A 24608-nucleotide genomic window follows, 5' to 3' on the forward strand; every position below is an offset into this window, starting at 1 on the left:
GCTAATTACAACTTAGTCAGAAATTATCGCACCACCCGTATGGGCGGCACCCTCATTTATTTTAAAACGTCTCTACACTGTATACCAATAGATCCTCCGGTCCTCACTAACATCGAGGCCTCTGCCATCCGAGTCAGTATGGCGAATCACCAGCCGATCACTGTTATTTCAGCTTATCTTCCGTCCAACAAAAAAGTATTATACACAGATATAGAAGCATTACTCGGCCACGAGGCTCGGTCATAGTGGGCGGTGATCTTAACGCCAAACACTCCAGCTGGAACAGTAGAGCCACAAATAGAAACGGAATTTTATTAGATTCGCTGACAGACACGCTGAACTTTTCAGTAATAGCACCCGACGAACCAACACATTATCCGGATAACGTCGCGCACCGACCCGACATTCTAGACGTTGCGTTACTTAAGAACGTAACGCTTAATGTCAATTCAATCGAGGTTTTTCACGAATTAGAGTCAGACCACCGGCCCGTCGTCCTAAATCTAGGCCCACCGGTTAACTTTCAACCACCGACGAAAACAGTGATCGACTGGCAACGGCTGGAAAAGGATCTCGAGTCTTTCAAGTCCGACGACCTTGACCTTATACCGGACGTCATCGACTCGGTCGACACGGCTCACAGTGCTATCTCTCATGTGACGTCACATATACAGAATAGGATCAAGGCCTGCTCCAGGCAGGTTCCGACGATGCAACCGCATCGCCTAAACCTGCCTCTAGAGGTCAGGAACTTACTCACACAGAAGCACAGAGCCACTAGACTTTACGACAGGTATCCGTCGGTCGAGAATAGGCGCCACCTCCGCTACCTACAGCGGGTGGTACGGGAACGTATCGCGGAACTCCGCGGCGAACGTTGGGACCGCTTGCTCGGCAACCTTAAGCCATCACATGTGGCTTTCTGGAAGCTGCCTCGCGCGTTCAATCAGGAGCCGCCCACTGTCATGCCTCCTTTGGACAGACCGGGACTGCAGCCGGCGCTCGATGACGATGAGAAGGCTGAATGCCTCGCCGATAGTCTCGAGAGTCAGTGCTCTCCAAATGCAGCAGCCGACCCGACACACGTTGAAGAAGTTGATCGTGAAGTTGAACGTCGCTCCGCTCTGAGCCCTTCAGGCGATGTAATAAAACCCACCTCTTACGAAGAGGTGAAGCTAATCATTAAGGAGCTTCACTCCAAGAAGGCCCCGGGGCCTGACACTATATACAATAGAGTTCTCAAAATCCTACCCTCGACTCTTATTACTTTATTGGTTACCATTTTTAATATTCTATTGTCTAATAGCGCGTTCCCCGAACAATGGAAGGATTCCATTGTTATCGGTATCCCAAAACCCAATAAACCTAAAGCTAATCCGAGTAGCTATAGGCCTATTAGCTTAATTAACTCGATCGGGAAACTTTACGAAAGATTAATTCTCGCTCGTCTTAATCATTACATCGCGGAGCTCAACCTGATACCCGACATACAGTTCGGATTCAGAACCGCTCACTCGTGTCCCCAGCAGGCTCACCGACTCACCGAGTACATTCTCGTACGGCGTCAACTTCACGCTACCACGGCAGCCGTGTTTTTCGATGTCGCGAAGGCATTCGACAAGGTATGGCACAACGGCTTAGTATTCAAGCTGTATCAACTGGGAGTGCCAGACAGGCTCGTGCGCATCATACGAGCCTACCTTACTGATCGCTCCTTCCGATATCGAGTAGAGGGCACCCTATCCTCTCCCAGACCCATCAGGTCTGGCGTGCCACAGGGTTCAGTCCTCTCTCCCACTCTTTTCTCGCTCTTCACGAGCGACATTCCCAAGTTTCCGAGTATCCAGCTCGCTCAGTACGCTGACGATACGGCACTCTACTTTGGCTCCGCTTATTGAACCGCTCAACCTTGAGCAGGAACATTAAAGTACTTCAAGCCGCCGTCGATGAACTAAGCAACTGGTTCAGAAAATGGCGGATTGAAGTGAACCCCACCAAGAGTGCAGCGGTACTCTTCGGTAACGCGAATAGCATCCGCGCTAAAAAACGACCGACCGACGTCATTAAATTGTATGAAACACCCATACCGTGGGTGAAGGATTACAAATACTTAGGAGTCACGTTCAACAGCAATATGAACTTCAAGAAACATATTGATACGGTATGCAATAGAGCCCGATTTGTCCTCAGTCGCCTTTATCCACTTGTGTGTGGGCGAAGCAAACTTCCGCTCAAACACAAAGTGACGCTGTACAAAACCATCGTACGGCCCATACTGTCATACGCCAGCGTCGTTTTCGCGCACACCCGACCGAGCTACTTACGTCGTTTGCAAGTAGTTCAAAATAAATTCACGCGCATGGCAACCGGAGCCCCATGGTTCATCCGAAACGTTGACCTTCACCGCGACCTAGAGCTTCCGACGATAGCTCAACACTTTAAAGAGATCTCGCGACGCTTCTTTGACAAGGTGCCTAATCATCCCAACATCTTGGTTAGGAAGGCATGCGGGTACACCCCCCTTCACCATAGTCTCAACCCAATAAGACGTCCCAGAAACGTAACGGTAGACCCGGATGACGACATCACCATCGCGAACGCGACACCCACACAAACACCGACACAGACACGCACACACCGCCTTCGCAGGCGTAGGCGCGGTCAACCACCGCAAACCACTGGCACTCGTCACTCTGACGATGGCCAGCGGCCCGCACCCTAGATACACCACACATTGTTTTGATACCCGACGAGACGTTAGTCCTCGTCCTGTAATCGTTTCACTACACTCACTCACACACGGACTGACTGACGGACTGACATACACCACTTACACAACCACAAACACACTCCACAAACAGACACAAACACAAACATACATGCACACTAACATTTACACTACTCACACACATACAAACATACATACATACAATCATAAACACATACACAGACACTTACATACATTACACTTAACATCATCACACTCACCGGCGAGTGTGTTCTTCTCATCTTTTCATCTTCATTTTCATTTTCATTCTCTCTCCTTCCCACAAGCACACGGCCGGTCTGAGGATCGAGTCTCCTTAGGAGACGCCCCGCGACTGTTGTTGCGTAGTGTTTGCGGCCTCCACGGCCCACGTCCTACTTCGCTGTGAAAGCCAGGGCTGCTAACAGCACAGAGGAGGTTTTAGTCGGTATAGGGTGTCCGCTTACGCGGACACTCGAGTCCGGCATATTACGCCCCGTTCCGGGGCGTAAATACGTAACAGTATTTCCTCCTCTCAAAAAAAAAAAAAAACTCTCTCAAACTTGAATAAGGATTTTCAGTCACTATTTCCTTCACTTTTGACACAAATAACAGATGCACCTCAAACTCCGCGCCAAAATAAAAATCAGTTATGACAATCTAGCGACAAAAAAATTTCGTTGAACCTTGATCAAATCATCCATTACCGATTATTTTTATGGAAATTTATTGTTTTCCTCTAAAAAACATAACCTGGAATAAGATCCTACTTCTATGATTTACTAGCGAGCTGACTGTTTGACTCACCCAGCTGCAAAATATCGGGAACCGGTCAGAATAATAATTTGTAATGCCTAAACTAGATGACAACAAATGTCTCTCTTGAGAAGGTCGTGGAATAGGGTAAAATGACACGTCCAATTTAACCCCCATAAATCCCCCTAATCATCCCGAACCATTTGACCATGTGTAACGTGGAGCTACTCCAAATTCGGGAAGCCAAACTGTGAACGGCTAGATTACTTGCCGTTGCGTTGAGACGTCGCTTCGTTATGCCTTCTATCGCGTTTATAACGGGGAGTGTTCCGAAGAGCTGTTTGAATATATTTCTGCAGCCGAATTCAACGACACAACCTCACCTAACACAATCATGGATATCATCTCTACCATCTTGATGCGTTCCTCTACAGTGCGGTGTTCAAGGGACATTCTTCTAAGCGCAATTTAACTATGGAATTAGCTTCCCTGCGCGGTTTTTCCATGACAAAACGACATTCAGAATAGTGCGTACTAACACTTCTAAAAGGCCGGAAGCGCTCCCGCAATTCCTCTAGTAATACAGGAGAATCAGGGCTGCGGTGATCACTCAACACCAGATGATCGTTTGTCCTCCTCTTCCATAAAATACTCTTCGTTGAATTTTTTTTATTGTTAGCAATTCTATAGTACAATAAAACTCAGTGGCAGACATCAACGTAAGGTATATCTGGGTATGGGTATTTTAAAAATATATTTAAAGAGGAATGAAAAAAACGAGGTGTTACAACTTTAAAATTTATTGTTACAGTAAGTATTGTTTTTAGACATTAGTTTAACAGGAAAAACCTAAAGCTAAACAATCTAGTTAATAGGTATTCTTTGAACCATTTTGTCTTTGCATAGTCGTGGTTACTCGGGTATCCGGCGAACTATATGGGCACGTGTAACCGACATAACCGGGTCGAGTAAAAGGTTGATGACTAAACGGACCGTTGGCAACGAAGACCCGGCAAGCGTGATCAATGAAATGGTAATAATACTAAAAATAACCTATACACAACGATATGCAACGATATCTACAAATTAGTGGTATAGACTTGTGAATGTATTAAAACAAACCATAGATTTACGATACACTTTCGTTTGGGTTCGAATCCCGGTAGGTGCAAACATTTATATGATGAATATGGATGTTTGTTTCCGAGTCATGGATGTTTAAATGTATTTATGTATGTTTAAGTATATTGTATTAAAAATATCGTTGTCTTGCAACCCATAACACAGGCTATGTATGCCTAATTTGGGGCAAGATAATTTGTGTAAAATTGTGTCAATATTATTATTATTATACACTAGCGTATAACGAACAAAGCTTGCAATAGAGATCATCAAAACATCTTCAACGGAGATATAGCAAGATAGATAAGGAAATCTAATTTGGGCGTAGTTATGCAGAAAGAACTCAAACCACACTTTGGTCAAAATAAGTTAAGTATGTATGTAAAAAATGAGTTAAGTATACTATCATACTCCTGAAGATTGAACCTGTGAAGTGAAAACCCTATTCTTAAAATGTATACGTACTGAAACTGTTTTTTTATTGGATATTTATATGGATAAGACTAGCTGAGACAGCAAACGTTGTATTGCCGATATTAAAATCGCGATACAAAAGTAACTGTTGATCGTAGATGGGTGAAAATTTGAAGTTGTATGTATTTTTTAATGTTGACTCATAATCAAACAAAATAAAAAAAAATGTCGAAAAAAATAAAAAAAAATTTTTGGTGTGGACCACCCAACAATTAGGGGGATGAAAAATAGAGGTTGTCCGATTCTCAGACCTACCCAATATGCACTCAAAATTTCATGGGAATCGGTCAAGCCGTTTCGAAGGAGTTTAACTACAAACACCGCGACATGAGAATTATATATATTAGATTAGATTAGCTGAAACGTCAAATGCCTATAACTCAAAAGTGCCTTTTGTTGAGTCCTTTCTGCTTAACCACGTCCATTTATTGTTAGTGTAATCGATTTTGATTAAATAGTCGTAAACAATTTGTTATTATTTTTTTAAAGTGATAAGCCTCACTTTTGGGATTAATTGAGTTGAACAAGACATACAAGATTTATCAACGATTACACTCGAACGGTTGGCTCAGTTGGATGGGGGCTCGCACGGAACGCGAGAGGTCACGGGTTCGAGTCCCGCATCGTTCAAAAATTTTGTATTCAAATTTTATTTGTATAGTCGTTAACAATCAGCCACGCTTAGTATTAGCACATTAGTATTTTGAATATTAAACTCTTTGTTTTGTTGTTTAATTTGTCAAGAGAGGGAGATCATCATCACAAAATCATCATTAAATATACAGGATGCTGAGACACTAGCAATACTTGTCATTATTCTCGTTTTAATAATTTAATTATATTAGGTACATAATTTTTGAAAAAAAATTCCCTATGACCACTCGACTTGTCAAGCGCAAGCGCAGACAGGTCCGTGTGTCCAACTTCCTACTTGCGTACCTCGCGATTAGCGCCTATCTCTATACAGAGTGTAATTGTAATTATTTTTATTATATTTAATTTAAAAATATTTATTTTTAATATGTAACATTCAAATACCGTCTTAAAGTTAATCTCAAGTTAAAATAGCACACATACCACCATATTCGCAACTTTAACAAGAATATATTTTTAAGAGTATAGTTTAGACTTTAAATCTTATTTATATAATTTTATTTTTATTCTTCTTCAAAAACTAACAGCTTTAAACTTAAGAAATTTAGAGAGTCCATGATAATAAGGCAACTGCTTTAAATATTATACAGATTTAAGTTGTACCAAAATTTATGTACGATGCGAGATTCGAACCCGCACCGAGCCCCAAACAGTTGAACAAACATACCAAGATTTACGGATCATGTGGACGGTCTCCTTATTTGGCATGATCGCTGGGACGTAACACGAGAGGCGCGGGTTCGAATCCTACATCCTACATAAGTTTTGGTACAAATTTGCGAGCCCTATGACTTCAAACTACATTGTTCGTTTTAATCTTATACTAAAAACCCGATTAAACATATACAACCTCCGTTAAGTGCACTTAAAATGTGTTAACATGTGATCAGTTATCAACTGGCGACTGGGGTTAACTCGAAGGTCGGTGGTAATTACCGCCACATCGCCCATACCACTGATCGAATGTCTAGCGGCCGTTTTCAATAACCTATCTATCCTTAGTTTAACTGACTACAGGTAGACAAATCTATCCCTTTAATCTTACTTACATTTCAATAACTTATCGACATAAAGGATTGGACTATAACTATGGATGGATAAGATCTTGTCATTAAACGGTGGTAGCAATGTAACCGTAACTAGAGATACGTTATTGAAAACGGCCGTAAAAAGACAAAACAAGCATCATTAGAATATAATTATTAATAAATAGGCAACGATTTATTTGATCTGTATTATTGATTGATGTACAAGAATTTTGGTGCTGATTATTATATATATAATTACTAGCTGACCCAGCAGACGTTGTATTGCCGATATTAAAATCGCGATACAAAAGTAACTGTTGATCGTAGATGGGTGAAAATTTGAAGTTGTAAGTACTTTTTAATGCTGACTCATAATCAAATAAAAAAAAATGTCAAAAAAAATTGAAATAAAAAAATTCGTGTGGACCACCCTTAACATTTAGGGGGATGAAGAATAGATTGTCTGATTCTCAGACCTACCCAATATGCACTCAAAATTTCATGAGAATCGGTCAAGTTTCGGAGGAGTTCAAGTTTTAACACCATTACACGAGAATTTTATATATTAGATTAGATAAAAAAAATCTTACAGAACTATTATAGCAACACCTATGAGCTGTGTCTTTATATATATAATATTCTGTACGTGTGTTGACAGTTAACTCCTCCTACACGTCTGGACCGATTTTGATGATAATTTTGTGTGTTCCAGTGAATTTGAGAATAGTTCAGATTATCAATTCATTCCATATATATTACTCCTGCCCATGTTAGTGAACTCCTCCTAACGGCTGGACTGATTTTTCAAACTTAAGACGTGTTTACAGGACAACGTCTGTCGGGTTCACTAGTTATAAACTGTGTCCAGAACAACAGAAACTACAGAACTATTACCAACAAAAGTCAAAACGTTACAATGAAAATTTTAAAAACAAAGCAGCGATAGCACGAAAATATCACATGTAACAGTAATGAAACTGCAAACCGTACTGACGCAACAGGACGAGCGCGAGGGGGTGAATGGGGAAGGGGAAGGGACTTCATGTTCCAGCGAGATCCAGAGATAATGTGAAATGCGCACTTCTCTACTCTAACATAAATTTTTCGACATGACGCCGGAGCGGCAAGCCCCGGACCGGAATCTCACACCATATTAATGCTGAGTTAAATCGTAAAGAACATACATAGTTCATAAGAGGATTGCCACAAAACGTAAAAGTCGTCTGTTTATAAATTTTATAACTGGTGTCAATTCTTATATTGATTTAGGACGTTAACAATAACAAAAAAAAAATCAAATTAGTTACTTTTTCATTATTTCTTATTTTATTTATTTCGAGCATTGCTAACTAGACAATCAGCTAGAACCAAAATATAATATTTAAATGACTTTTCAATTTAGATCACAAGAAAATATATATTGTTACTTTTTATTAGCACATAACTGATCTTCCTTCCTTAATCAATTAATAAATGATATAAGACACAATTTAAAAAATAAAAAGTTTATTTGAAAAAGGCTGGAAAATCAATAATTTTACTTTAGGTTACATTGAGTATTCAATAAATACAATAAAATCAGAACACATATCTGAAGAATGACTCATGCTTAAATAATGCAAATGATGCAAAAACCAAAGGTTGACTGGGCACCGACACACGAAGTAATTGTGTCAAGACGCCTATAGTCTCAATCAAACCTCAAAGCAGTTGTTCTAAAATGGGCCATATCTTTGCACATTTACTAGATATGACGTCAGATTACGCAATGGTGCGTACAGATTGATGAAGTGTAGCATGAAATGTATCATGCAGTCACAGAATTCGCCGTACATAACTACTGCAATGTGTCATGAAAGGTTTGTAACACTTTCTCATAGTTTGGACATTTCACTTGCACGCTACGAGTATTACAAGCCGCGCAGGGAGCGACCCGTGATTTGTCGGTTTTTCGAACGAACACAAAGGGGCGCGTTTGCGGCTAAATGGCGGAAACAGACGGACGCGGGATGTTCGTAATAAATGCGGGGTGAGAGCGCGCTATGCGTTCACGGTTGCAGCGAACATGCAATGAAAGGTAGAATGATGCATTTCACCAGTCTGTACGCACCATTACATAGCAACAATATATAGAGTAGTACGTATGTCAAGGGTCATTCTATTCTTTCTAGTGGCTTCTGTGGAAGGGGCGTCACAACTCGGCCAATGTCACGTTTCAGTAGACATCGAGAGTTAGAGTGTATCATTTGATCAGTGTTAACGAATTTACAAGTGAGTATGGTAATGATCGGTGCCCAGATTTAAAACAGACGTGACAGTGACAGATATGACATTTGACATTTTATTTGTATATTTTAAAAAAATTTAACACAGAAATTAGGTGTATTTTAGTGATAGTGATATTCAATTTCAAGCTGAACTTTGTAGCGGCCGATGTACAAGATCGTAGTCCAGGGAAGGGTCAATAATATTCTGCAACATCTCTTTGGCCCTCCAAAATTTTTAATATCACCGTTAACAATTGTTTAACTAATAACTAACAAGGTCGTACGTTAACCGGGACACAATTTAGTCATACTTTCCGCACTTGTATCGCAATGTCGTATTGCGAATGTAAATCTTCCAGTCAAACTATCCACACAGTTACACACTAAGCCAACATTATAAACTAACTTACAACTATCATAATCCTAAATTACATTTGCGGTAAGAACTCAATGGGAGTGGCAAACTTGAAGTCTTCAGGGAATAGTCTAGAAGCGTACGGGTACATCAGCTTGTAGGACTGTCGGATTGTTACATCGGCCACACCAGCAATGTCACCAATCTCTTTCTGGCTGCGTTTGTCATCTGATGCCTGGAATCAATAAAACATAATTCAGTAAGTATAAATGTTTTTGTTAATAATTATTAATTTATGGTTTTTGATGAATCGGGTGCTGATTTTGGTGTAATATTTACCTATTATCTATATATATAAAAATTAATTGCTTTTCGTTAGTCTCGCTAAAACTCGAGAACGGCTGGACCGATTTGGCTAATTTTGGTCTCGAATTATTTGTGGAAGTCCAGGCACCCTTCAGACGGAAGCACAGTAATGTTTACACATTTCTGGTTTACGGCAGAAATAGGCGCCGTTGTGGTACCCATAATCTGGATTGATTCATTTTCTATACCCAAATATTGAGATTTTTTAAAAAAAAAATACAATTTTTTATTTTAATAAAGTTACTTGAGAAGTTTGAGTATTTTTGTTGAATAGAATGTTTTTAAAATAATATTTGACTTAAATGAATAGATTGTGCTGTTGCTATCACTTGGTACTTAGTATAAAAAAAAACTGCTAACCAGAGCACCAACTTATCATCATCATCATCAGCCGGAAGACGTTCACTGCTGGACAAAGGCCTCCCCCAAAGATTTCCACGACGATCGGTCCTGTGCTGCCCTCATCTAACGTATTCCGGCGATCTGGACCAGATCGTCGGTCCATCTTGTGGGTGGCCTACCAACACTGCGTCTTCCGGTACGTGGTTTCCATTCGAGGTCTTTTCTGCCCCACCAGTGCTGTGTGCCCTGCCCACTGCCACTGCAGTTTCTATTTACTTACTTTTATTACTCCACCAACTTATGTCTATTATGTATTGGAGGTCGTGGGTTCGAATCCCGCATCGTTCATAAGTACTATATGTTAAGAAGTTCAACTTACTTGTGAAGCCATGTAAATAGCAGCGGCTGCGACAGATATTGGACTCCTTCCAGAGACAATATCCAGCTCTCCAGCCTTCCTTGCTATATGTGTAGCCGCTCTCTGCACCGAGTTTGGCAGGCTCAGATTAGAACAGAACCGTGACATGAAGTCAGCTGTTGTTATGAGGTCCACTGAAGTCTCGAGCGCCTTTAGGATCAGTTTGAAACATCTACCGATCTCTTTCTTACTTATTTTGCTCACAGCACATATTTCCTTGAATGTTCGCGGTACACCTTCTTGCCTACATGCAATGTATAAGCAAGCGGAGGCAATAGCATCGTTCGCTCGACCTTTTAAATTCTTTCCGTCATGAACCTGGAAAATGATAAAATATAAAAAATTTAGGCCATTATTTTTTTTTCTTTTAATTCATAAAAAAATTATCATTTGGAGAATGACAATAAAAATGGACCTACTATCTCATTAACATGATATGTATATTAGTGGAAACTTTATTGGTGTCTACAATTTTTTAGGTATTTTTGTAAATATTTAAAAATAAAGTAAAAAATAAAAATAAAGAAAATAATCTAATAAAAAAAATATTAAAGAAAATAAAGAAAAAATCTACCAGTGGGAGGCTCCTTTGCACCGGTGGCCGGCTAGATTATGGGTACAACAACGGCGCCCATTTCTGTCGTGAAGCAGTAATGTGTAAGCATTAATGTGTTTCGGTCTGAGGGGCGCCGTAGCTAGTGAAATTACTGGGCAAATGAGACTTGACATCTTATGTCTCAAGGTGACGAGCGAAGTTGTAGTGCCACTCGAAATTTTTGTGGTTTATAATAATAATCTTGGGCAGGGTGTATCAATTACCATCAGCTGAACGTCCTGCTCGTCTCATCCCTTATTTTTATAAAAAAAATCTCATTTCAAAACTTTTTATTAAATCATAATAAATCCGACAGAAATGTAGGTATCTACACAGACAAATGTCATTGTAGCTATATCTATTGTAAAAAATTCTCATGTCGCGGTGTTTGTAGTTAAAATCCTTCGAAACGGCTCGACCGATTCTGATGAAATTTTGCTGGGTCAGCTAGTACTTATATAAAATTTCAATAAATAAAAATTAATTATGATAAAAACAAGCAACACATATTTTTTGTGATTAATTACTCATTAAAATAAACAATATAGAATTTTAATAACTTTTTCCAAAATAAATCTTGAAAGAGTCGAGAAAGAATAATACAGTCACACAAATATAAATTGTAATCTGCATACAAATAACCAATTAATTACTACTGCAGTAAATATTTTTCATCCCAAATGAAGAGACAAATACAAACAAACCTATTAAGATAAGCAAATTAAAAGTGTTGACAATGGGAATATCTAACTCATTTAAGTGGGCACATCATCATCATCAGCCGGAAGACGTTCACTGCTGGACAATGACCTCTCCCAAAGATTTCCACGACGACGTCCTAAGCTGCCCTCATCCAACGTATTCCGGCGATCTTGACCAGATCGTCGGTTCATCTTGTGTGAGGCCTACCAACACTGCGTCTTCCGGTACGTGATTGCCATTCGAGGGCTTTACTGCCCAAACGGCCACCTGTCCGTTGAACTATGTGTCGGTAACTTTGGTTTTCCTACGGATCTCCTCATTTCTGATTCGATCTCGCAGGGAAACTCCGAGCATAGCCCTCTCCATTGCCCTCTGAGCGACCATGAGCTTTCTCATAAGGCCCATAGTTAACGACCACGTCTGCGTACCGTGAGTCATCACTGGCAACAAACACTGGTTGAAAACCTTTGTCTTCAGACACTGTGGTATTTGGGACGAGAAGATTTTACGTCCGAGTTGGATTCGGAAGTGGGCACATGAAAATGAAAGAAACAGACAACACTCGTAGCAAATGAACAACTAAAAAGTCACAAAATAAGTTCCTTTAAATGTCTCCTATCCCTAGTTTTCACTCCTTTTGTATATATTTTGTGTAAATATATTAAAATAAAAAATATTGAGTTGTAAATATCACTAAATTCTTATATTTAATAATTTAAGTAATTATATTTGTGTATGTCCTTTATAGTCTAATAGCATGTATATTTGTTTCAGGTATAAGAAAATAAAACTTGTTTCAATCTTTAGCACCGATCACTACCACTAATTTTAGTAAACACTCTAAGCTTGGTGGTCTACCTTAACATGACATTGGCACACTTGTAGTATAACTTCCACAGAAGCCACAGTAGGAAGTTAATAGAATAGAAAAGTCAAAAAATAAGTAAATATATCTTGATATAACTTATCTATACCATGAGATGTTGGGCTAACACACTCTTAAAATAGAAAAATCAAAACTAGTAAGTACTTTGCAAGATACCAAACTAGAAAGGTAAAAACATTTACATATGCTCCAGAAACTCTGAGAACAGATCATCAACTTGTGGTACTAGACCCTACTACAAGCTCTGGTAGAAATAAATTGGGATATTGTGGTACTCAGTGAAGTTTAGTGGCTTGGAGAAGAAGTAAAAAAATATATGATGACATTTTAAATAATATTGATGAAACATTTTTAAAAAGTAAGTCTGAAAGATTTACTGTTCTTGAATTAACCCAGGGAGAAGTTGGAGTGGTGGTCGATGTACAACTTTATGCTGACTACTGATATGAAGATGTGCCCTGATTTATATCTATGCAACTATAAAAGAGGCCAACAGAATAAAAGAAGGTTACAATTTAAAAAAAAACTAAAACTTACAATAAACTCGAGAGTTCTGATTTTTTAATTGTATAGGAGGAATAAAAGGCTTGTAGTGCAGTTCATCACCACCGATCATTCATTCACCGATGCAACCTTGATGGTTGCACACAGTTTTAATGATTAAACAGCTCAGTATTAAACACGGAATAAACCATACATTTATTTATTTATTTGGGTTTTGTGGTGTAACAGAAACTGTATTCAATTATCTTTAAAGTATTAGTATTGTGTTCAATTAAGAATTACCATAGTAGGCAAGCAAATATATGATTTACATAATTTTAAATAGCAGCATTAATAATATGCCTGCATGTAGCTTGATAATATGTAGCCAATATGTTGTTGTAACCAACCAATATAGTAAAAAAATATATAATATATGGTTTGGTAACAAAATAAGATGTAGCCTATGTTCTAAGCCATTACTATTTCAACTTTCAGCCAAATCGGTTCTGCCATTTTGCATTATAATATTAGTAAAATTGGGTGAGTAAGTTATACTTAAACATACCATCAAAATACAAAATTTTTGGCCCTACATACAGGCAGTTGCTATCATAAGGAATACTTTAAAGAACAGAATGATTTTTGAGAAAGCTATTAAATTTATAATGTCCACTTTTTAAGTACTTGTAAATATTTCATGCATTAAAGATGATTATCATATTAGTAAATCAAAAAACAGTTTATAAAAGCCTAAAAGTAGCATTATATTATGAGTTTTATAACAATTTATGCAATTGTTTCTTATCAACATTGCACCCAATATGAAATAACCTGAATACATAATGTTGTAATGAATTATTTATAAATTTTTTTACACAAGTCAGATAACCATTGCAAATCTTAATAAATATATATAATATAAATAAGGCAACACTCTTGTGATTCCACAAGTGCTTTTTTTGAAGGTACCCATGTCATATCGTCCCGGAAACACCACACAACGAAGCTCATTCCACTTCTTTGTAGTACGTGGAAGAAAGCTCCTTGAAAACCGCACTGTGGAGGACCGCCACACATCCAGATGGTGGGGATGATATCCTAACTTGTGTAGTGTCGTGCGAAAAGTGGAATTTGGCGGCAGGAATCAGGTTAAACAGCTCTTCTTTTAATATTCAAGCCACTTCAAAAAATGAGGTAATTTTCATGTTTGTTAACTCAGAAGTGAAAGCCCAAGCCAAAGTGAAACTGATGAAGAAAACCAAAAATGATATTTGATTTTAAAATTATGAACAAGCATGTTGGCAATCAAAGTGTGCAAGAGAGAAGAATATTTCTGAAATACACCAAGATAGAAAAGGTAAGTGAATTTATTGTAAACAAGTCTTAAACAGTAAGTATCTCCATAGTATTTTGATTATATATACCACTAAATATATATACCACAAAAACAATAAACATGCAACCAGTATATTTTGCATTACTAATAAATTGTACTTAAAACAAGGTATTAAATGATGTATTTTCAATTTACTTTATATTAAAATTGTCACACACTTTCTAATGTTCCGTACTTTTATTTAATAATGTTTGGGTTTCTCTGTAGATTCATATGATGACTAGTGAGGTGTGGGATATACAAGTCTACAACTGGTAAGTTAATCTATAATATTAGATGTCAACTCTCACACACTAAGAACTAAATTAAGAATATGTAACTAAATAAAATATATATACAAACAAACAGAAAATACAGAATAATAAAAACAAAACTAACTTAAGATAAAATAAGGACTTACTTGTTTAAATAAGTTGTTAGCTCTATCTACAATAGTCTTCGGCAAGTTAATACGGTCAGCCATTGTATTAATTTCTCTAAATGCATTTATTAGTGCCCTATCTGTACTGCTAATATTTCTTCTATTCTGGTATTTGGACACACCAAAGCTGTCAAATGAGGCGTCACCCCTGCCTGGTCCGATAATAGTGGACAGGTCACCACCAGAGAGCAATGGATTCTCCGGACCACCAACACGAGATGGGTCGACACCAGACTTTTCATTGCTAAATGTACGCCACTCTGAGCCAACATCAATAACTCTGAAAATAAGTACTCATGTAGCGCTAAGTTAGAAGACCATTATAAGGAGCAAAATAAAGAAAAGACTATTAATATTAAAAAAAGTTAATTATTTCTTGAGTCTTCCTTGTGTGGTGATTCAGGGAGAATATGACATTGGTACCTTCAAAAAAAAGCTCATATACTTCCGTTAAGGGCCGGTAACACTCTTGTGATTCCTCTGGTGTTGTAAGATAATGGGAAGAAGGCAGTGATCACTTAACACCAGATAGCCCGTATCCTTGTTTGTCCTCCTTTTCAATAAAAAAAAATAACAGGTTACACATGACATGTGTTAGGCTGGCGACTCTCATGTGATCCCACTGGTCTTACAAGAAGTTGGCAGCCATGATCAGTTACCATCAGCTAACCAATTCACTGATTAAAAGAGGACAAATTTTGTCCTCTTCATAATAATAAATAACATCAGCTTTAGAGAAATTAAGTCTTCAAATATGAATTATGAATGTGACCTTCTATTTATTTTCGATTAAAAATCTCTAGAATTCAAGATAAGGTAAAAAATCCTTGGCTTGATACTCAAAAGGACATAATTAAAAACTTAAGATAAACACCACAAATAACTAAGTTAGCATACCTGTCTCCAACGACAAGACCGCATTCGGAGCAGATCATGTCACCCGCTCTATAATCCTCAATAAGCGGGGCATCTGGATGAGCATAACACACCACCTTATTCGTTTCAATTCTAAAATCACAATGGAAAGTGAGATCAGTTTCAACATCACACAAGAAACACGACCTGTTTAAATAATTGCTTCATAGCCACTTAACTTTAAACTTACATAACAATACAGTCATTACAAATAATATTTATTTACTTAATTAACTATCACAGTTTTGCAAAAATTCAATAATAAATAAAATACGGAAAACAGACCTCGATGAGCTCGCCATGATTGTCAACTTGTCAAGCCAAGAGACGAATGGTGGATGTAGGGTTGTAATTTGAACATCGACTGAATTACGATTGCTCGATCAATCGATAGAATCAAATTAAAAAAGTACATAAATTTTATGGGTTGGCATTAGAAATCGCATACTGAATGTGAGGTTTATAAAAGGTTTTATTTTATGGAGGTTGTTTATCCTAGTCGAAATCCCTCTCACCCCGCGGAGATTTGTTTTTTTTTTTTAATTTGCGTTTGAAGTTACGTACAAAGGAACTAATTTTTCAAGTTTAAAAAAAATAAACATTCTGTGACGGTGAAACGGAACGTTTTTCAACATTTTATTATGCCTGTTTTTCTTTGAACTAATAAAATTTATAAAAAATATATTTCATGAAATATTATAAAATCATATTTGTTTTATTTCTAAGTTATTACTATGACCATTTTTTATTATTACACTGTGACAGCAGCGAATTAGTGAATTAGTGGACCATAACTTCCATCTGGTAATAGTCTGCCCTACTCCTAGAGTATATTATAAAAGCCGGAGGTGTGGAGGGTGGGCAGGCCCTACGCAACTTTGGCTCACACGGCTGCCTGTGCCTAGTTACGCAAGGGTGGAGACGCTGCTCTTCCTTCAGTGCCGAAGGCGTGCAGACCCGAATTGGTCTCAAAAACTTTTGCTTATGATGCCCCAATATGACGGTAATGGAGGTTAAAAACCTGGTATTTAGTGCTTATAATGTCTGAGGTCAAATTCAATTCGCAAATAGGTTGTACACCCTTTTTAAAAGTAACCTAACATGACCTCAAACTGAAAATATTTAAATAAAAATAAAACTACTCCTTTCCGCGCTTTGAGGGTTGAAAGGGGTGCTGTTATCCCTTCCTTTTCCCACTCCTCTACCCCTCAACTCTTAAATAAGGATGGGAATTTCTAATTCAGACCCTTACTTAATTCCAAATCTAGCTGATATAGATTGTTTTTAAAATTTATAAATTATATCCCTGAAATAAGGAATATCGTTATGTCTTAGATGCTCCTCCATGCAAATCTCTCTCTCAAATTTTATATCGTATGCAAGGGCATGATTAAAATAAAAGGGTTTACTTAAAGTATTAAAAAAAAATGACTCAAGTGGTAATGACACATGTCCTACGTACCTACGTACATTTTCTGCCAGCTTGCCCTACTGAAAACCACGTAAAAGACCTTTATTCACTAACGAAAACATTCATCATAACACTTCTCGTTTTAAATATTCATACTAAATCCTCTTAACAGCTCTCCAAGTATTGGATTATAAGTTCTATAATATAAACGATTGCCAATAGAACTAGATAATACTTGACACTGCCACAAATACTTCTCATCTCTATGCATCAGCACGCCAGTTTTTTGTCAGTACAGACCTTATGACGGGTGCAACGAGCTTATAAATGGTCAGTTCATTGATCATCTTTTAATATATCACGGGGATGCATTAACCAGTAATTAACTAACCGTCAGATACCAGCATTACACCTTATCATCTAATTCCATCCGATTATACGAACCTTTAAAACTTGTCTGTATACCTTAGACCATTAACGCCCATGTATTAATTATTCTTATATTAATAGAGACTATGGTGACAATTATTACTTATCTTCAGGTAGCCCGCTTGCTCATCCACATCGGCCGTGCCCGCGGGCACTGGTAATTCAAAAAACAATGAGAGCGGCTGTGCCGCGGGGCACTCTTTTACCTCATCCAGTTTTCACCCTTATTAGGTGTACAAGATGGTTTATTTGCCTACGCAGTTATGAACGAGTGAATTCCCAAACACATTTCGATCCGTTACGATTCAAGGCCACCAATATTCGACGTCATAGCTTTACGGACAAAGCACTTATGTGTCCACTTGTTCCCGGCCGCCGCAGCGAGCGGTCGTTATCAAGACTTTACACGAAGATCATTCTTTGTGGAGATTTAAGCTTAATTTTATAATTAACATATACTATTCATTACAAAAACATAAAAGGAAATAAATAAAACAAGTAATTAACAATAATAACAATATTTATTTTAAAATATACCTATTTTTACACTTTTTTTCGAATGAAAAGTCTTTGTGAAATAAAAAAGAAAGACAATATGAATAATTTATACATGGTCTTATAGCTTGTTTCAATAGCTTTCAGTGACAGTCACTCAAATCACCCTAGTTATAAGCATTTTATAACTACACGTAAAATAATACACACGGGGAAAATGCCGCGAAAATGCCGGAAGCTTGCCGATCTACAGTGTACAGCGAGATCCGGAGCGCGCCGATGCGGAAAGGGTTCTACTGACTACTCTTAATCTAAAATCATTTCAATCGATAGTTTAATTGGAATGAAGATAAATAAATAATACAAAACCAAAAAGGAAAACTTCAAAAAACAAGCAACTCTGCAATAAGAGTCACCGCGACCACAGTGAAAAAATTAAAAATACATTAGAATTTGTATTTAAAAGTGTTAATTAAATCTGTTAAAAAATATTGCGTTAAAAAAAGTTTCTTTTAGTTTTTTAAGTTAAACTATTATCGAAATGCGATTATTCTCGATAAATGAATCGATTCAAATCAGCACATGCAGAAATTGATTGTCAAATCTTGTAGATATGACATTTGACAATGACAAATGACAGACTGATGACAGTCATCACTCCTGACAGTGAGTCAGTACTGACAGTTTAAAAAGCTTTGATAAAATATTAATTATCGTAGAGTGTTGTTTACTCAGTCTACGTTCGTTATGTATTTTAGATACAACAGATTCAATATTATTATAATATTCTGTTATACATAGTTGTAAAAGTAATACCCTCACAATTTGCCATAATTTTATTTGTCGTTCGTGTTTAGGCTATTAGATACAGTACAGCCCGATGTCTTAATTAAAGAGGGTCTAACACCCATATTCGGGAGGGGCGAGAGCAGAGTCGTGCTTGGGTTCTCGGTGGTTAAATGGTAAAAATAAGTTGTAGCCAAATATCATTAAATCAATTTAGTATGTAGTATATTAGAAATGACATCAAAAATAATTCTAAAGGAATCAATTTTGAGAAAATAAATGCCTTTTATGCCTTTCTTTACCTATAAGCTTAACAACAAATCTTGATTTGATATGAAATAGTTGGATGAAGCAACAATATATGGGACGAGGAAATTGTGAAACATATTATACACTACCGTGTTTTCGTTTGTATGTTCCGAGTACGTGCCGCGCTACTAAACATAGAAAATGTACTTAAGTACCTTTAATATTGTACGTATCTACTTCATGACAAAAATGTGGTTCAACTCGACTTGCTTTTAACTACTTGTTAACTTTATTATATTAAATTGTGTTTTATTTTCTTTTATTTGTGCAGAAGGCTATCCTTGAATGGAAACTGTGGCATTAAGATCTCGATGGGATTAAGATGGGAAGCAAAACAGCAGATGGGGGGACGGTTTTAAATAGTACCTAAGCAGGGCCAGACTGAATTAGAGTAGAACGGGATAGATCAAGATTTAAGATTGAAGTCCTTAGAAGAGGTCTATAGATACTATTTTGACAAAGGCACTCTCTTAGGTTATTTGTTAAGATTGGGTATAAGAAAAATAATTAAAATTAGTAACAATGTAATAATAAAGGCTTACTTTATATGGGTATCATCTCAACATTAAACTTTTAAATATTATTTCTGAAAATATTTTGGTGGCAGTGTTTCCAAATAAAGATTATTACTTAGCTACTTCTGAAATACTTACATTGTAAATTGAAGATTGATACAAAATTTCGTAATATAGTCCATTAGTAAATCAAGATATGTCTCAATATGTCAAGTTCTATAAATTGTTAAGTAATTGTGGTTGACATTAGTATTTGCGCGCTATTTGACTGAAACGTGAATCTCAGCTAACATTTACGAGTTACACAATAGCGCTAATTACAATTTTAATCAAAATCGTCCTAGGTAATGATGAATTGTGCATAGCCAGTTACGATTCCCGTTCGTTTAAAACTACTTCACACCTGATACTTAGATAATTTAAACACGTCTAGATAAACTATGACAGCTGTGAAAACGTTGAAAAAAATTTAGTTTAGACTTAATCTCTAATTTGAGTAATGCACGCACACTAATACAAAGTATCATAAAAATCGCGAGTGTAAGACGTAGCTTGTCACGCACACTAAACTAATCTTCCTTATACTAATATTCGTTTTAATCGGTTGTCTAACAGCAAGAGACTATCAGATTATCTATCTGATAGAGTATAGAGGTAGAGATATCTAGAAAGAATCTATCTAGACATATTAATTATCTAAGCATAAATCTGTCTTTTCAACCGAATTCAAAAAGAAAGAGATTCTTAAATAAAAAAGCAATTGTGTGTTTTTATGAAACCACAAAGTTTATACTAAACCCGAAGTGAAAACATTTTTCCACAAAATTACATATTTAATCACCTTAATCTACAATCTTTACATACAATACATACAACAATTCATACTCCTTCTCGAGAACGAGAGTTAATCTGGCACCTTAAACCACTCGGCCAACCTAACTTGAAAGCAGTAGTTGAAGTTAATGTGTCTCCTCACCCTTAATCAGCGGCCGGCTGTAATGCGACATGCCATAGATGGACGAAAAAAATTGAGACGCAATATAATAACACTTTTGTTTTAAAAACATAAAAATCACTCAGTATAGATTCCTTTCTTTATATTCACAGACCATTTGGCAATCGCTTGAAATCTTTTGAAAATATTGCAAAATAATGTTGATTTCAAAGAGTGATTTTGATTTGATATTGGTTTGACTTAGTATATATGTACCTATGTACTTCAGACGATCTGATCGCCCGATAATGCATGACAAATTTTCATTTGTCAATGGAAAAAAATTGGAAAAATTTTCAAAACATTAAGGAGCTAATTCCAATCGTGGCTGACTGTTTACGAATTTACAATCAAAATTGGTTACAGTAACAACAGATTCGCTCACCTTTTCTATGTTGCTGTATCTCCGTTACAAATGCTTTTCGTTTGTCTATTCGCCAGTTTTTCCAGTTTAAGTGTATAAATGAAATATCGCTGGCTTTCGTGAGCTGTATTGACCACATCTGAAACAAACATGGTACACGAGGAGGTTTGCTGGGAATTTCGTTATTTGATCATAAATTAGCACCTCCGTTTCTTGCGAATTTATAATATCAAAATAACGTTTAAGTAGTTTACATATATTATGAGTCAATGTTACGAAATACGGAAGTTACTGACCGACTCATATCTGAAGGCTTTGAAGCACGTAGGTTTTGTGGAGGCTTAAGGACAATGCAAGTGACCTCGGAAAGTACAATATATTAATTTACATACTATCAACTACCGTGCCTAAAAGTATGTACAAAGGCGTTGATTTATAGCTTATTTCATAAAGATATTCTATGATGAAAAAAATCTTCTTCTTCTTGTACCATATCCCTCTAGAAGTTGGCGATCATTTCTCTGTACCATTTAGAGACAAATGATTTATTTTGGGGTACCGTAAAAAGTCCATAGAGACTTTTTAGAGGGAATTAAGTTCTCAAGACCGTCAAACGCCTCTTTCAACCAACCGGCTAAGAATAATACGATTTTATTCTACCTTGCCTATTCTTGTTTTACAAAGTAAAACTGTACATTGATTTCATTTTTAAAAATGTGTGTTTTACAAACAATACCAAAGCCAAAAAGTAATAAGTGCAAATATTTTCTCTTTGTCTTTTTGTTTGTTTTTTTTTTTATGAAAATAAGGGACGAGACGAGCAGGACGTTCAGCTGATGGTAATTGATACGCCCTGCCCATTACAATACAGTGCCGCTCCGGATTCTTGAAAAACCCCAAATATTTAGAGCGGCACGAAAAACTTAGCTCGTCACCTTCAGACATAAGATGTTAAGTCTCACGTGCCCAGTAATTTCATTAGCTACGGCGCCCCCCTCAGACCGAAACACAGTTATGCTTACACATTACTGCTCTGCGGCAGAAATAGGCGCCGTTGTGGTACCCATAATCTAGCCGGCATCCTGTGCAAAGGAGCCTCCCACTGGTAAAATGTATGTACGGGCTAATCAAAAAACTACTGAATAGATATGCATGAATATTAACAAAAGGTGACGACATAATATAAGTTACATAATTCTAGCTGACCCAGCAAACGTTGTATTGCCGATATTAAAATCGTGATACAAAAGTAACTGTTGATCGTAGATGGGTGAAAATTTGAAGTTGTATGTATTTTTTAATGCTGACTCATAATCAAATTTAAAAAAAATGTCAAAAAAAAAATTTCGTGTGGACCAGCCTTAACATTTAGGGGGATGTTGTCCGATTCTCAGACCTACCCAATATGCACTCAAAATTTCATGAGAATCGGTCAAGCCGTTTCGGAGGAGTTCAAAGTTTAACACCATGACACGAGAATTTTATATATTAGATTATCACACAAGATACAGACATATTTTGTGCGGTGTTTCCGGGACGATACGACATGGGTACCTTCAAAAAAAGCGCATACACCTTCCTTAAAGGCCGGCAACGCTCCTGTGATTCCTCTGGTGTTGCAAGAGATTGTGGGCGGCGGTGATCACTTAGCAACAGGTGACCCGTACGCTCGTATTCTCCTATACGACGACGTCGCGGCCAGCAGCTAGTTAAACAATATACCGACATGTACAAATATTTCACTGTTTGAAAAGTTAGATTTGTTATATTATCAGACAAACAAAGCCAATTGGGCCATAAATATTGTAACAAATAAAAAATTATTGAAACATATTTATTTTAAGCTCTTTAGACTATTTACGTCATACCTATTTGTGAGTACCTTATATTAAATAACAAAATTTTAGTAGGTAATACAAAAAGCAGGTGATTTGGGAACAGCACGCATCGTGCGAAAGTTCCTCAGTTTGTGGCCCTAATCATCGATTGAATGGAGAACCTACGCCAGCGGGACTATTTTTTTTTATTTCATATTGTTTTTTATATACATAATATTAATATAATAATTATAAATAATAACAGAATACATTCTAATGAAGAGTAATAATTATTGGCACCCTTTATACATAGGTATATTAGTATCTACTAGCAAACAATACAAAATTAGAATAAATAGAATAGAAACACTTTATTAGCATACAAAAAACACTCACACAAAAACATAACAATTTACAATATTAATTAAAATCTTAAAATACTAAATTAAATAACGTAACAATATTATAAATATTATATTATAGGCAATTAAGCACAGCGATCGGTATATTTATTATTTAAAACAAAAAAATTAAATTATTTATATGTCTAGATAGACTGTGACAGTTGTGAAAACGTCGAAAAAAGTTGAGGTTGACAATTAACCTCTATTTTTTAGCAATACGCACATTAACACAAAGTTACACCTTCCACAGAAGCCACAGTAGGAAGAATAGAATAGTGACAGAATAGACAAAGTGACCTACAAATCGCGAGTGTAAGACGTAGCTTGTCACGCACACTAAAGTAATAATCCGGGCCTGTTTTCATCGGTTGTCTAGCAACAAGAGGCTCTAATTAGACGTATAAATTATCTAAGACAAAAAACATACATAAACAATCCATGCTATGAATAATTAATCTTTATTATAGAACATAATGGGCTTGCACGAATTGGTTGGAATTATCTGCCATTTAAAACAAGATGACCATACACGATGCGGGGTTTCAACTTGCGCTTCATCACAATATCTGGTGTTCCTTCTAAAATAACCATCGAAGAGGAGCAAAAATTTATGAAAATCTAGTTTTTTTTTTATGGAAAGGGAGGACAAACGACCGTACGGGTCACTTCTTGTAAAGTGATCTTCTACAACACCAGAGGAATCACAGGAGCGTTACCGGCTGTTAAGGAAGGAAGAACGCGCCTTATTTTTAAAGTATCTACGTCGTATCATCCCGGAAACACTGCACAAGGAAGCTCATTCCACAGCTTTGTTGTACGTGGAAACGTTCCTTGAAAACCGCACTGTGGAGGAGGGCCACACATTCACATGGTGGGGATGATATTCTAAGTTGTGGCGCGTCATGCGAAGGTGGAATTCGGCGGCAGGAATCAGGTGAAACAGCTCTTCGGGACACTCCCCGTGATAAATACGGTAGAATACACACAATGAAGCGACATTTCTACGCAATGCCGGATGTTATAGATGTTATATTCCCAGACATAAAGCATAGTAAAAATTGTTCACATTTCACAAGCTGTTAGCCAATTCAGCAAATGAAAGGTTAACCCCCAGAGAGAGAGAAATTCGTTTAAAACTCTTGACATGAAAGAAAC

The 24608-nt window shown here is 37.0% G+C and overlaps 1 protein-coding gene across 1 annotated transcript; it reads right to left on the reverse strand.

Moving 5' to 3' along the window:
- Positions 1-4286: 4286 nt before the first annotated feature.
- Positions 4287-16430, reverse strand: LOC126979924 (transcription initiation factor IIB). The gene is made up of 5 exons (XM_050829519.1): positions 16215-16430; positions 15912-16022; positions 14994-15294; positions 10490-10846; positions 4287-9637 (listed from the first exon to the last, which is right to left on the reverse strand). The coding sequence occupies exons 1-5, from the start codon at positions 16229-16231 to the stop codon at positions 9476-9478; spliced, it is 948 nt and encodes a 315-aa protein (XP_050685476.1). The 5' UTR covers positions 16232-16430; the 3' UTR covers positions 4287-9475.
- Positions 16431-24608: the final 8178 nt, after the last annotated feature.

Source organism: Leptidea sinapis, chromosome 4, assembly GCF_905404315.1.
Source record: "Leptidea sinapis chromosome 4, ilLepSina1.1, whole genome shotgun sequence".
NCBI lineage: Eukaryota > Metazoa > Arthropoda > Insecta > Lepidoptera > Pieridae > Leptidea > Leptidea sinapis.